This window comes from Mus caroli, unplaced genomic scaffold, assembly GCF_978045245.1.
Source record: "Mus caroli unplaced genomic scaffold, Mus_caroli_1 scaffold_5, whole genome shotgun sequence".
In the NCBI taxonomy this organism is placed as follows: Eukaryota; Metazoa; Chordata; class Mammalia; order Rodentia; family Muridae; genus Mus; species Mus caroli.
The window spans coordinates 56,773,385-56,789,724 of record NW_028227260.1 but is presented as its reverse complement, the minus strand read 5'-3'; the positions used below and the strand labels follow the sequence as shown (position 1 = coordinate 56,789,724).

General features: G+C 37.5%; 1 protein-coding gene across 4 annotated transcripts in view; it reads left to right on the top strand.

Moving 5' to 3' along the window:
- The window catches only part of LOC110286342 (uncharacterized), a 343,296-nt gene that overhangs the window by 199,284 nt on the left and 127,672 nt on the right, over nucleotides 1-16,340 (top strand). For 3 of the 4 annotated variants that reach the window (XM_085837619.1, XM_085837618.1, XM_085837620.1), the window contains exons 10-11: nucleotides 178-1,562; nucleotides 5,705-5,794. The exons of the other annotated variant lie outside the window; for it this stretch is intronic. In XM_085837619.1, coding sequence (XP_085693745.1) covers nucleotides 178-1,562; nucleotides 5,705-5,794 — 1,475 coding nt within the window. The remainder of the gene's footprint in view (nucleotides 1-177; nucleotides 1,563-5,704; nucleotides 5,795-16,340) is intronic. 4 annotated transcript variants of the gene reach the window in all.

Sequence of the window (16,340 nt, the reverse complement as noted above, 5' to 3'; positions counted from 1 at the left end):
CACATTAATATTCTTATTTTGTGAATAAAAGCTTAGTGGGTTTTTTTTTTTGGTTTATATCATGAGCAGAAGGACCATGTGCTCCATAATATGGTCTGTCAGAAGAATTAAATAGAGCCATAGTTATGCCAGCTGGTAAATATTTAAACATATATTCATGTTCTTTTTTTCTTTAAGTGATGAAGGAGCATTTACACTGGAATGTGACAAAGGATACAAATCTGAAACAGAAATTCAGTATACAGATGCATTTGAAACTTTAGGAGGTTCTTTCTATTATAAAACTCTCCAAGACCTAACACTAATTGAAAGTGATACACCTCTTATGGACTCTGGTTCTGAAAAGTGTGTGATTGATTCGGACTCTGATAGAGGTGTTGTCTCAGATTTTGAGTTAGAAGAACAATCTAAAGACTCATGGGGACTGGACTCTGACTCAGAAAAGTCTCCAAGGGATTCAGACTCTAGAAAACACTTGTTTAAAGCAGAACCTTACCATCTAGATTCAGTCTCTGTTGAAGACTTGACCAAGACTGGGAAACACCTGGTGAGAATGGAGCAGTACCAGATGGAATCTGGATCTCTGAAACATTGGATAACCTCAGGCTCAGAAAAGTCCCTGGAAGATTCTAACTCTGAAAGACTCTCTGACTCTGACAATGAAAGACAGAAAGAAGAAAACTTTCAAATGGCTTCAGCTTCTATACAAAGTCTGATGGAATCTGAAAAAACAAAGATGGAGAGTGAAAGTTTGTGGATGATCTCTGATTCTGAGAGTTACTCAGTGGACTCACACACAGAAAAAAGTAGAGCATCAGTATCTAAATTAAGTCTGATAGAAGTTGATGAAACAGAAAAACCAAGAACTAAGAGATATTTGATGGAGTCTGATTCTGAACCAAGTAAGACAGACTCAGATTCAGAAGGATGTGAGCTAGCCTCAGCAGCTGTGAAATATTTCATAGCTACAAAGACATTTCACCAGAGCAGTGCTAGCAACCAGTTCCCAAAGGATTCATGGTCTGGAAGTAGAACAATAAACTCAGACTCTGAAAACCCTGTGATGTCCTCTGATTCTATGAAATACATGAAGAAAGCTGAAACATGCAAGAGTACCTGTAATTTGGAAAGACTCAAGGTGGCTCACAAGTCTGAGTCTCTACAGGACTGGTTAGATGCTAAAAGAAAACAATTAGATTCTGATAATGCTGGATACTGGGATAGCTCCGGAAAATATCAGTTTAGTTCTATAGTACCTCAAGAGAGCGTTGGAAAACGTCAGGGTGACCTTCAAACGTTTCAGCATATCACTGAAAAAAAGGAAGTAGGATCCAGTTCTGATAAACATCAGACACAATTTGGAAATGAAAGAGATCAAAATGAACCTGAAAGTAAAAGATACCTCATAAAGACAGAGAAGGGATTAGACAATGAGGGATTTCAAATGGATGAGGAAAGAGAAGGATATCTTGTGGAATCTGACTTCCGTGATTCAGAACATGAGGCACACCTGCTAGAAGCCCACCGGCTTGGTGCTCGTAAAAAGGAGAATCGTCCTCCAGGTAAGGTAAAATGTATGTGACCTCTAAAAATATATTATACATTTTATTAATAACATCATAACATTTCCAAAAATGACAGTAGCATTGGTAGATTTGGGGCTGAAACCACGTAGGAAAACCATTAAGTGATTCAGAGACTAAACATCTTAATCCCAGATTTTTATTTCACTTTTAAAATTAGCAATATTATCTTGCTTTAGGTGATTTTTTATCTCTTCATTTTAAAAAGTGTAAAGTTAAAGTGCCTAATGAAACAATATTTATAGTGGCCTATGAAATAATGTTAAATTTAGCTCATCCTGGAACAAGTAAAAGAGTTTTGCTATTTAGTTATTGTAAAAAGATTTAAGTATAGAAGCCTAAGTATATCAGCTTTCAAAATATCTTTTGTTTCTCATAAAGGTTTTCCTCAAGTTCATAATTATCAATGGATAGTTTTTATTTATCTGTTATGCATGTTTATTTTATCATAATATATCTTAATTCTCAATTCCCTAGACAAGTGGTCTTCATCTTGTGGGTTGTCACCCTTTTGGAGTCAAATGACATTTCACAAAGGTCACATATCAGATATTTTGCATATCAAATGCCTACATTAAGATTCATAACAGTAACAAAATTACAGTTATGAGGTAGCAAGGAAAGTAATTTTATGATTATGAGTCACCACAACAGGAGGAACTGTAAGGGTCACAGCATTAGGAGGGCTGAGAACTACTGCTCTAATTTAATTAACTCTTTAAAACAAATGTATATGCTTTATGTAGAGGTACTATGAACTACTCTAAGCATTTTATATATACTGAGTAGTATTGATTCAGCATTGCTAGTTAATTAATTCTCACAGATTTTATATATACAAATTTATTAAGTCCTCCCAATACTAGAAGGTAGGTTACTATTGCCATTTTTGTTTTACTTTGGAGAAACTGAGGCACAAATAAGTAGCCAAAGTAGCACAATAAATAATAGAGTGTGATTTCATACTTCAGAGTTTATGTTGTTGACCATGAAGATGCACTATCAGTGAACTTTAAGAGGTATTTCCCATTGAGAACCATGATAATTCTAAGTACAAGTTATTTGTCTTGTACTCTGAATTTAGACTTATCTAAATATAGTGTCCTAGTTTAACAAGCATAATTATAAATGTATTTTCACATTTTATCCTTAGGATTTTCTAATTTATAAAAACAGATTTTAAAAATCTGAATGGAGTGTAAAAAAGATTAAATAATATTTTTTTAAAAGAAACATGAATCCTAAAAAAATTAAAATCTGAATGTTACTACAGGCTTCTAATTCTAGTGGTGGGGTGGCAGAGATGGAAACATTACTAAGGCTTCATGTCCAGCCAGCTAACCTAGGTTAATCAGAACGTTCCAATTCTCATTGAGAGGCTCTGTTTAAAATACAAAAAGTTGAAAAACTTCTGAGGCAAGACACTTGATGTTTATCTCTGACCTATACCAACATGCATACACAAATGCATGTTTATGTGCACATATATGTGCACCCATAGCTGTGAACAAGCACACGTGAATGTGCACAAAATAAAGAGCAATACTAATATAGTATGTATGTGTGTTCTACAAACATGGGAGAATTGTACCTCAAAATAGAACCTGACGTGGTGGTGCACGCCTTTAATCCCAGCACTCGGGAGGCAGAGGCAGGTGGATTTCTGAGTTGAAGGCCAGCCTGGTCTACAAAGTGAGTTTTAGGACAGCCAGGGCTACACAGAGAAACTCTGTCTTGAAAAACAAAAACACAAACAAACAAAAACAAAACAAAACAAAAAAACATCTTCCTTAAATTGTTACATATGTAATTAGTGACCAGCAAGCATGGTGATCAGTCACTATCTGAGAGCTCACATCTGATCCAAAGTTTGCAGGATAAGAGGGAGAATGAAACTGGCCTGGCATGGGTGTTTAAAAGCTCAAAGTATAGCCCCAGTGATACACATCCTCCAAAAAGGTCAAACGTACTCCAACAAGGCCACATTTCTTAATCCTTCTCAAACAGTTCCTCTTACTGGTGACCAAGCACTCAAAGATATGAGCCTATAGGGGTCATTCTTGTTCAAACCACCACACAAAAAATTATTATTTGCTCTGAAACTGATCAGTTAAGTACATTTTCTATCAGTTTGCTTAGATCAAACTAAGAGAAAATATACTTGTCAAATTTCTTGATAACTAACATAAAGCACAGCAATATATCAACAGTTTTTTAAAACTAAAATGTGTACTTTATTTAGGAAATGTGATCTATTATAGTCCTTTCTTCTCTTAATATAATCTTTTCTCAGTATGTTTTCTGCTTTGCTGTATATATAAACAATTTACAAAGTCTCAAATCAAACTTTCAAGTCTTAGAGTATAGAAACCTATGTAAGTTTTAGAATTTTAGAAAAATATTCTTTGATTTTTACAAATACCATAAATGTTGCCTCTAGAATGCTTAATCACAATTTCTTATCTCTCAACTTATTTTGATAATAGGCTTTTCAGTTTACTTGGTTAAGATACCATGCACTCAAAAGTTCAAAAAATAGTCAAAAGACATTTTTGAGGGGAGTATCTGGGATTCCTCACTCATGTTTACCTATTATATGTTTTAAATATAAATAGATACTGCAAATGTGATTTTTAATATTATTTTTATTAGACAATTTCTTTATTTACATTTCAAATGTTATCCCCTTTGCTGTTTTCCCCTCCCCCTGCTTCTATGAGGGTTTCCCCCACCCACCCACCCACTCACTCACTCCTGCCTCCCTGCCCTGGCATTTCTCTACACTGGGGCATCAAGCCTTCACAGGACAAAGGACTTCTCTTCCCATTGATGTCCAATAAGGCCATCCTCTGGTACATATGCAGCTGGAGCCATGAGTTTTTAAATCTACAATTAAAATTGAAATTTCTAAGTATAAGGGAAGTGTTCTTACTTGTATGTCTTCTTTAACAAACTATTGATAAATTTGCTGTGTTTATATGGTGTCTTAGTCAGGGTTTCTATTCCTGCACAAACATCATGACCAAGAAGCAAGTTGGGGAGGAAAGGGTTTATTCGGCTTACACTTCCATGCTGCTGTTCATCACCAAAGGAAGTCAGGACTGGAACTCAGACAGGTCAGGGAGCAGGAGCTGATACAGAGGCCATGGAGGGATGTTCTTTACTGGCTTGCCTCTTCTGGCTTCCTCAGCCTACTCTCTTATAGAACCCAAGACTACCAGCCCAGGGATGGTCCCACCCACAAGGGGCCTTTCCCCCTTGATCACTAATTGAGAAAATGCCTTACAGTTGGATCTCATGGAGGCATTTCCTCAACTGAAGCTCCTTTCTCTGTGATAACTCCAGCTCTGTCAAGTTGACACAAAAATAGCCAGTACATATGGTATCTGACATTTCCCACTTCATTAATAATTAAAAGATGTTTAAAACACAGACAGGGCTGGTGAGATGGCTCAGTGGGTAAGAGCACCCGACTGCTCTTCCGAAGGTCCAGAGTTCGAATCCCAGCAACCACATGGTGGCTCACAACCATCCGTAACGGGATCTGGCGCCCTCTTCTGGAGTGTCTGAAGACAGTGTACTTACATATAATAAATAAATAAATCTTAAAAAAAAAAAAAAACACAGACAAAAAAACTATTCTTTGTGCTAAACATCTGTTCATTTCAGAATGAGCAATTATTCTTAAAGGACACCTTTACTACATGTAGCCATTCTCATTATAACAGCAATGAGTTCTAAGAAAAAGTTTGCTTATCTCCAGCAACTAAAACTAAAGTTACTTGACTTTTGGGATTGTGCACACTAGATTGTTATTATTATTATTTTTTAGCTAACTAGTCTATTATTATGAACTTCTGCAAAGTTTTTAGACATGACTATGTTTTAATTATTACTTAGAGTTATGCATGTCATAACAATTTAAACTTCATTTTAATATGGTTTTAGTACACTGTGAAATTTGGTAGTAGGAACACCATTATGGATAAGTATATCTTTAAAATGATGTTACAATATTAAAACAAGATTTTTATTGTGGAATTATATAATAAACATTCTTTTGAACAATATCATTTTAGTAGTAATTCAAAAATAACTGAGTCCATTTAATATGATTCTAGGGTTTTGGAGACCCATTATCCTGCCTCCTAAGCTTGCCCAGGATAAGAAAACTGAAGAACAAAAGTCTATACAGCAAAAGGATAACAGAGGTGAGTATATTCAGTAGAAATGTCTAAAAATTTAACCAGGTTATTTGTTAAAATTTGGGAAAATTAATTCAGAATCTGAAGTGTTAGAGTTATTGCAAGATAATATCCAAATACAGTGATACTATAAGAGGATTCACTTGATATAATACATAGTAATATTAAGTTTATAAACAAATTATATGCATGTATGAATATTAAATATAATACTCATTAACAAGAAGCATATATTTAACAAATATTACTTTGTAAAACTTTGGCACAATATGTTACTAATTCATTGTTGATTCTTGTAAGTCCTTTCCAAACTCAATCTAGATATCAGCCAAAGGCCAAAGAAACCTTATCGTCTGTTTGAGAAAAATTCATTTCCTTTTTATATTAGGAAAGTAAATTAATTTTGCATTTTTGAATAATTTTTTAAAGATTTATTTATTATTATAAGTACACTGTAGCTGTCTTCAGATGCACCAGAAGAGGGCGTCAGACCTCATTACAGGTGGTTGTGAGCCACCATGTGGTTGCTGGGATTTGAACTCAGGACCTTTGGAAGAGCAGTCAGTGCTCTTAACCAATGAGCAATCTCTCTAGCCCTAATTTTGCATTTTTATTACTATAAGTTTTCTTAGATATTTTGGTTATATTCAAATCATTTTCAATATGTGGAAATGAATGTGAGCTATGGTTTCAAACAGATTTTTCAGATCAATTCTTTGAACAAGGATGATTCATGGACACTCATAAAAGTTACCTTTTGCCTTCTGAAAAAAAAAAAGAAAAGGAATAGTTTTATTAAATCATTATGCAGCTTGTCTCATTAAACCTTCTCCAAGTTGGCTTTTCAGGAAAATTGTTATTAATAAAACTCCAATATTGAATGACATCAGCTGCATAAATGAACTCACTTTATGCTTTTTAATTTTCCCACATCTAGTAAGAATAAAAGTCCCTTACTAGAAAGTTGTATCTTAAAATTTGTTTCAGGCTCAGATCTTATCATAGTTATTAGAGTATGCAAACAAGAAATACAGTCTCAAAAACCACATTTGATGCTCTTGTAAACATATCAAATAAAACATTAATCAGACAATATGGATTAACAGGATTCCCACCATGAGATATACTTCCTTAGGGTTTTCAGTGTAACCCAGTTAAGTCAATTCTGTCTATTCAGAAAAACTGCATAAAGGCTGACAGTTCCATGTAGTTTTGCTTGCCCAGCATATGAGTCAACACATTGAAATGTTCTATTTTCCTTGTATGTGCATACAATGTGCTGGAATTAATCTGTATATCCCCTACCATCTCATGTTCAGTGCTGCCTGGTGTGATATTAGGGTCAGCAGCCAAGTAAATTCAAATAACTTATACTACCTCAAATAGTTAGCTAAGAAAGTTGTCCTTCGGATATGGGGAAAACTTACAAAAACACTTATTTTTTTTAATTAGATATTTTCTTTATATACATTTCAAATGCTATCCTGAAAGTTCCCTATACCCTCCCCCCACCCTGCTCCCCTACCTACCCACTCCTGCTTCTTGTCCCTGGCATTCCCCTGTACTGAGGCATATAAAGTTTGCAATACCAAGGGGCCTCTCTTCCCAGTGATGAATATCATCTTCTGCTACATATGCAGCTAGAGATATGAGCTCTGGGGGTACTGGTTAGTTCATATTGTTGTGCCATATGTAGGTTTGCAGACCCCTTCAGCTCCTTGGGTGCTTTCTCTAGCTTCTACATTGGGGGCCCTGTGTTCCATCTTATAGATGACTGTGAAACATAGAACACCCAAGATACAATTTGCAAAACACAAGAAAATCAAGAAGAGGGAAGATCAATGGGTGGATACTTCATTCCTCCTTAGAATAGGGCACAAAATACCCATGAAAGGAGTTACAGAGACAAAGTTTGGAGCTAAGACGAAAGGATGGACTATCCAGAGACTACCCTACCCGGGGATCCATCCCATAATCAACCACCAAACCCAGACACTATTGAATATGGCCGAAAGATTTTGCTGAAGGAACCCTGTTATAGCTGTCTCGTATGAGACTATGCCAGTGCCTGGCAAATACAGAAGTGGATGCTCACAAAAACACTTATAAAAGGCAAAGATTATTAAATTCTCTATTAGAAGTCCCTGCCCACATTTGTAAAGCTTATGATCTATTGATATAAAGTTAATGTGTGGTATCAGCAATATTCATTTTTCATTCTCTATTATCTCATACTTAACCAAGCTCTTTTGTCTTGATTGGGTTTTATGAAAATGTACCAAAAATATTTTTGTAGAAAAATTATATAAACTTAACCAGAAATACAAGTCATGAATCTTTTAAAACCTTTGAAAATGGCTTTACATGACATTTTATTATTCTAACTATGATGTGATGGCAAACTTATAAAAAAAGATTCATTTTTGGGGATAGCTGCATTTACCAGTCAAACTTCTACATTAAAATATGAAAACAGTAGATAAATAAAGGAAATCTGGCTCTTAGTGCATTGTTATAAACCATTCAAATTTTGAAATTGCATACAAGGCAACAGCAGTGAGACATGTCCCAGAGATGATACAAAGTCCAATATATTAGGAATGATTACATTCCTTGTGGTATTGTCTGCCTCAGTGTACAGTATAGACAAAAAATGCAACTTAAGAATGCAATCTGTCTCTGTGTTACAAAAATAAAGGTTATTAGACTCATGTTTTCATATTGATTAAAGGACAAATCCTTCCCGTAAGCATTTGTATATGACCCAGAAAGAGCACAGCCCTCATCATAATTTTTCTTTAGTTTGTGGGCACATATAGGAGTGTCCAAATCTATTACACATAGGATAGCCTAGTAGTTGACCATCAATGGGAGGAGAGGCCCTTGGTTCTGTGAAGGTTATATGCCCCAGTATAGGGGATTGCCAGGGCCAGGAGGCAGGAGTGGGCATATTGGTGAGCAGGAGGAGGGGGGAAGGGATAGGGGGTTTTCAGAGGGGAAACTAGGAATTGTAAATAAAGAAAATATCCAATAAAAATAGTTATGTATAGAAAAAAACTCAAAACAAAATAAACCATTCACTTTCTTTTAGAAAAACAAAGCAAAGGCAATTTTAAAACCAGGTAATTTCCAAATCTCAATTACAAATAAGAATTCTATAAATCCTTTTTTTAATTAGGTATTTTCCTCATTTACATTTCCAATGCTATCCCAAAAGTCCTCCATACCCTCCCCCCCACCCCCCTAACTACCCACTCCCACTTTTTGGCCCTAGTGTTCTCCTATACTGGGGCATATAAAGTTTGCAAGTCCAATGGGCCTCTCTTTCCAGTGATGGCCAACTAGGCCATCTTCTGATACATATGCAGCTAGAGACAAGAGCTCCAGGGTTCTGGTTAGTTCATATTGTTGTTCCACCTATAGGGTTGCAGATCCCTTTAGCTCCTTGAGAACTTTCTCTAGCTCCTCCATTGGGGGCTCTGTGATCCGTCCAATAGCTGACTGTGAGCATCCACTTATGTGTTTGCTAGGCCCCGGCGTAGTCTCACTAGAGATAAATCCTTTTTATCTTCTAATTTTTAGAGGTCAAATTGACCTTTTAACAAGGTGGTAAAATAATTGGAAATTATGTAGACATCTGATATACAACAAGTGCTTGATTGAAAAAAATAAAAAAATAAAGCACATTTACTGTATCTACATAAAGAAATTATCCATATTTTATGTTTTGATTTTGATATACTTTGATAGAAAAAATAATTGAAATAAAAACGACTGGTTCTAGTCACCAATTCCGTTTTCTTTTTTAAATTTTTAATATTTTTATTAGGTATTTTCCTCAATTACATTTCCAATGCTATCCCAAAAGTCCCCCATACCCTCCCCCCCACTTCCCTACCTACCCATTCCCATTCTTTTGGCCCTGGCGTTCCCCTGCACTGGGGCATATAAAGTTTGCAAGTCCAATGGGCCTCTCTTTCCAGTGATGGCCAACTAGGCCATCTTTCGATACATATGCAGCTAGAGACAAGAGCTCCGGGGTACTGGTTAGTTCATATTGTTGTTCCACCTATAGGGTTGCAGATCCCTTTAGCTCCTTGGGTACTTTCTCTAGCTCCTCCATTGGGAGCCCTGTGATCCATCCAATAGCTGACTGTGAGCATCCACTTCTGTGTTTGCTAGGCCCCGGCATAGTCTCACAAAAGACAGCTCTATCAGGGTCCTTTCAGCAAAATCTTGCTAGTGTATGCAATGGTGTCAGCGTTTGGAAGCTGATTATGGGATGGATCCCTGGATATGGCAGTCTCTAGATGGTCCATCCTTTCATCACAGCTCCAAACTTTGTCTCTATAACTCCTTCCATGGGTGTTTTGTTCCCAATTCTAAGAAGGGACCAATTCAGTTTTCTATATTCAAAGCTTTTAAATTTCAAATTAATCCTCAGTGACAGAGCCAAGGGAGTTATGTCCTATTAAATTTTTTACCCCTTTTCTAGTCTGGATGATTTTTCAGTACTTATGAAGCAATAATAGTTAAATGTATTCATATTATATTTTTAATATTTAATCATTCCTCAAAGTCTCTCACTAGCCCCCTCCAGTCTGCCCTCCAGCAGTTCCCCATCCCATTCTTCCTCCCCTGTCTCCAAGAGGATGTCTGAATACCCCCACACCTCCCCACACCCTGCCAGGCTTACCAACTCCCTGGGGCCTCAAGTCTCTCAAGGGCTTAGGTGCATTTTCTCTTACTGAGGCCAGACCAGGCAGTACTCTGCTGTATATTTATTAGGGGCCACTGACCAGCCACTGTATGCCCCCTGGTTGGTTAGTCAGTGTCTGAGAGATCTCAGGGGTCCAGGTTAGTTGAGACTGCTGATCTTCCTATGGGGGTCATTCTCCTCCTCAACTTCTTCCAGCTTTTCCCCAATTCAACTACAGGGGCTCCCAACTTCAGACCGTTGGTTGGGTGCAAGTATCTGCAGTCAGCTTCTTGTTGAGCCTCTCAGAGAGCAGTCATGCATGCTCTTCTCTTTAAGCACAACACACCAATAGTAATAGTGGCAGGCCCTGGATGGATCCCAATTTGGGCCTGTCACTGGACCTCTTTCCCTCAGTCTCCTCTACATTTTTGTCCCTGAAGTTCTTCCAGATAGGAACAACCCCAGGTCAGAGCTGATGTCCTGTCTTTCTATTGGAGGTAGATTCCACATGTTCTCTCTCCCCACTGTTGGGCGTTTAGTCCAAGGCCTTTGAGTCTTGAGATTCTCTCACCTCCCAGGTCTCTGGTACATACTAGAGGGTCCCTGCTCCCACCTCCTACCTCTCCAGGTTGTGTATTTCTATTTTGCTAGCCTTTGTGGCTTCAATCCTGCCTTCCAATACCTGATCATGTTCCTCTTTTACCCTGCCACTCCCCCTCCACTCTCCTACTCTGTTCCCTCCCTCCCTCTGCCATCTGCTTTTTCCCCCCTCCAACTGGGTTTGAAGCTTCCTCACTTGGACCTTTCAGCTAATTAACCTTCTTGAGTTCTGTGGATTGTATCCTGAGTATTCTGTACTTTTTTGGCTAATATCCAGTTATTAGTGAGTACATCATCATGCATGGACTTTTAGGTCTGAGTTATCTCACTCAGGATGATATTTTCTAGTCTATTCATTTGCCTGTAATATCTTTTTTTCAATTTAATTTTATTTTTAATTTATTTTTTACACTCCTATTCCATTCCCCATCCTCCCTTATCCACCCTCTGACTACTCCATGTCCCGAACCTCCTCCCCAACCCACCCTGTTATCACATGGATGCTCCCACCACCACCACACCTGACCTCTAAACTCCCTGGGGCCTCCAGTCTCTTGAGGGTTAGGTGCATCTCTTGCATCATCTCTGAATGAACACAGACCCGGAAGTCCTCTACTGTATGTGTGTTGGGAACCTCATATCAGCTGGTGTATGCTGTCTGGTTGGTGGTCCAGTGTTTGAGAAATCTTTGGGGTCTAGATTAATTGAGACTGCTGGTCCTCCTACAGAATCACCCTTCTCCTCAGCTTCTATCAGCCTTTCCCTAATTCAACAACAGGGGGCAGCTGCTTCTGTCCATTGGTTGGGTGCAAATATCTGCATCTGATTCTTTCAGCTGTGTGTTGGGTCTTCCAGAGAGTAGTCATGCTAGATCCCTTTTTGTGAGCACTCCACAAGCCTCAGTAATAGTCTCAGGCCTTGGGACCTCCCCTTGAGCTGGATCCCACTTTGGGCCTGTAGCTGGACCTTCATTTCCTCAGGCTCCTCTCCATTTCCAACCCTATAATTTTTTCAGACAGAAACAATTATGGGTCAGAGATGTGACTGTGGGGTGGCAACCCCATCCCTCACTTGAAGCCCTCTCTTCCTGCTGGAAATGGGCTCTATAAGTTCCCTCTCCCTACCATGGGGCATTTAATCTAAGGTCCCTCCCTTTGAGTTATCCTTGTTCTTAATAGCTAAATAATATTCCATTTCTTCAGTTTCTGTTGTTATATCTCCCTTTTCATTTCTGATTTTGTTAACTTGGATACTGTCTCTGTGCCCTTTAGTTAGTTTGGCTAAGGATTTATCTATCTCGTTGATTTTCTCAAAGAACCAGCTTTTCGGTTGGTTGATTCTTTGTTTCTATTTTGTTGATTTCAGCCCTGAGTTTGACTGTTTTCTGCCTTTTAATACTCTTGGGCGTGCTTGCTTCTTTTTCTTCTAGGGCTTTCAGATGTACTGTTGTTAGTGTAGGATCTCTCCAATTTCTTTAAGGGCACTTAGTGCTATGAATTTTCCTCTTAGCACTGCTTTCATTGTGTCACATAAATTTGGGTATGTTGTGCCTCATTTTCGTTGAATTCTAAAAAGCCTTTAATTTCTTTTTTAAAATTTCTTCCCTGATCAAGTTATTGAGTAGAGAGTTTTTCACTTTCCATGCATATGTGGATTTTGTGTTGTTTCTGTTGTTATTGAAGATCAGCCTTGGTCTGTGGTGATTTGATAGGATGCATGAGATTATTACAATCTTCTTGCATCTGTTGAGGATTGTTTTATGATTATATGGTCAATTTTGGTAAAGGTAACTTGCAGTGCCGAGAAGAATGTATATTCTTTTGTATTGGGGTGAAATTTCTGTATATATCTGTTAAATCCATTTGGTTCATAAATTCTGTTAGTTTCATTGTGTCTCTGTTTAGTTTCTGTTTCCATGATCTTCACATTGCTGAGAATGAGGTGTTGAAATTTCCCAATATCATTGTGTGAGGTTCAATGTGTGTTTTGAGCTTGAGTGAAGTTTCTATTATGAATGTGGTTACCCTTGCATTTGGGGTATAGATGTTCAGAATTGAGACTGTCTCTTGGTGGAATTTTCCTTTGATAACTATAAACTGTCTTTTCCCATCTCTCTTGAAAACTTTTGGTTGAAAGTCTATTTTATTGGGTATTAGGATGGCAACTCCCACTTGTTTCGTGGGACCATTTGCTTAAAAGAATTTTTTCCAGCTTTTAACACTGAGGTAATAACCGTCTTTGTCATTGAGGTGTGTTTCTTGTATGCAGCAAAATGCTGGATCCTGCTTCCTTATCTAATCTGTTAGTTTATGTATTTTTATTGGAGGAATTAAGCCCATTGATATTGATAGATACTGTTATGTTTGTTATAGTTGGCATTATGTGTGTGTGTGATATTCTCCTTTTGATTTTGTTGAGAGATGATTAATATTTTTTTTCTTCCATATGTTAGAGTTTTCCTTCTAGAATCCTCTATAGGGCTGGATTGGTAGATAGATATTATTTAAATTTGTTTTTTTCATGGAATATTTTGCTTTCTCCAACTATGGTGATTGAGAATTTTGCAGAGTACAGTAGCCTGGGTTGGCATATGTGTTCTCTTAGAGTCTGCATGACCTCTGTCCAGGCTCTTCTGGCTTTTATAGTCTCTGTTGAGAAGTCTGGCATAATTCATATAGGTCTGCCTTTATATGTTACTTGGCCTTTTTCCTGTTATATTTTTAAATATTCTTTCTTAGCTCTGTGCATTTATTGTTTTGATTACTATGTAACAAGAGGATTTTCTTTTCTGGTTCTTTGAAAAAGGAATCCTTGCTCTCTTCATCTATTCCTATTATTCTTAAGTTTGGTCTTTTCATTATGTCCTGGATTTCTTGAATGTTTTGTGTTAAGAGTTTTTTTCTGTTTCAAATTTTGTTTGACCATTGTGTCAAATATCTTCTAAGGTATCTTGTACACCCAAGAATCTCTCCTCTATCTCTTGTATTTTGTTGTTGATGCTTGCATCTTTATTTCCTGGCTTCTTTCCTAGGTTTTCCATTTCCAGGGTTGCCTTCATTTGTATTTTCTTTATTGTTTCTACTTTCATTTTCAGGTCTAGGACCACTTTGTTCAATTCCTTTATCTGTTTGATTCTGTTTTCCTGTATTTCTTTAAGGGGTTTATTTGTTTCCTCTTTAAGGGCTTCTATCTGTTAACCTGTGATTTCCTGTGTTTCTTTCAGTGAGTTATTTATATCCTCCTTAAAGGACTCAATATCTTCAGGAGATAAGGATTTTAGGTCTGCATCCTGGTTTTCAGGTGTGTTGGTGTATCCAGGGCTTGCTGTGGTGGGAGAACTGGGTTCTGATGGGGCCAGAGTATATTGGCTTTTGTTGTTTATGATCTTGTGCTTGCCTCTTGCCATCTGGTTATCTCTGGTGTTAACTGGCCTGGTTGTCTCTGTCTGGAGCCTGCCTCCTGTGTCCCTGAACTGCTGCAGGTCTCCTGGGAGGCCTGTGGCCCTGGCTGTAGCAGACCTCTGGGGAGGCCTTAGACTATAGGGTATTCAGAGGAGCACACAAGCTGATGGTTTACCCAAGCAGAAGGCACAGGAATGAATGTGGGTTGAATTTAAGTGGGGAGTCGGGGTGGGGTACAGATGGGTCCTGAGTCCACTTGGCTCTTCAGGGTTCTCAGCTGCTGCAGTTGTTTGGGAGCATCCCTGGCTGTAGCTGACCTCCTAGAAGGCGTTCAGACTATAGGATCTTCAGAGGGGCAGACACATTGATGGTCTACCCAGGTGGAAGATGCAGACCTGAAAGTCATATTATTTTTATCGCTATATTAGCTTCATCTTAATTGAAAATATTTTTCTCCCATTGCAGAAGCAGTAAATTTAGAATTTGCAGAATTAGCATTATAACCTCATAGAGATTCTGGAAATAAAGCAAATGTACAGGCAGCTGCTTTAATCATAACAGTGAAGACATAACTTAGTACATTAGTTCATTTTTTACCATAATGTAGTATATGAAGCAAGTTACAGTATAAAGAAAAGGTTTTTATAACATTACTCTGAAGGTACAAATTGAGGAGACTTGTCCAGTGATAGCATTTTGTTTAGCACAATCCTAAGGTCATACAGAGGAACAAATAATAAGGAACATGGAACACATAATTAGCTGTGTGTTTTCTGGTTTCTTTCTCTTATAAAGCAATCACGATTCAAACTAGCAGTATTCACTTGAATATGTTTATTTAATATTATTACCTCCCAAAGATTCCATCTTCTTAATAATGCTTCCTTAGATTAAACGAGAACCTGTGCCCCTCATTGTTTTACTTTTATTTACATCTGAATAATATTTCATTGTGTATATATACCAAAATTTCATTCCACTCAACAGTTGATGGACATCAATGTTTATTCAACTTCCTAGCAATTGTGAATAGAGAAGAAAAGTGAATGTGGATTTCAAGTATCTCTGTATAAGTTATAAAGTCCTTTAAATATATGTTCAGAATGGTATAGTAAATATATCTACTTCTTGTTTACTAAGAAAACTCCAGACTGAATTTCAAAGGGGATGCACTACTTTAAACTCCTATCAACAACATATAAGGATTCCCCTTCCCCACATCCATACCAGCAGTTCTTACCATTTGTACAATTCTTATGATGACCATTTTCTCTTGGGTGAAATGGAATCTTAGAGTAATTTTAATCCTGCATTTCCCATAGCTCAGGGTACATAGCATACTTTTTCCATAATCAACTAGAAATTTGTATTTCTTGTTTTGAGAAATTTCATCTCAATTCCCTAGTCCTTTAGAAACAAAGTTGCTATTCTCAATCTCATGTGGCTCTTTACTTCAGTCCACCACCTCTTTTTGCAGTTTCCGTGAGCCTCGAAGGGAGGGACTTGATGCAGATATCTTATTTAGGGCTGAGTGTTCCAGCATCTCTCTTTTTCTGCATATTTTCAGGCTGTTGGTCTCTGTACTTAACTCTCATGTGCTGCAGGAGGAAGCTTCCCTGATGATGGCTGAGGAAGACACTTGTCTGTGATTATAGCAGAAAGTTGTCAGGAGTTATGTTATTGCTATATTCTTTAGCAGAACACTAGTATTTGTTTTTTACCTAAATCACTGGTCTTAGGTTTTTAGCCACTCTAACAGCATTGGGTATGGATTGAATCTCATGGAATGGGCTTAAATCAAAGCAGGTATTAGTTGGTAGTTCCCACAAGCTTTATGAAATTATTATACACA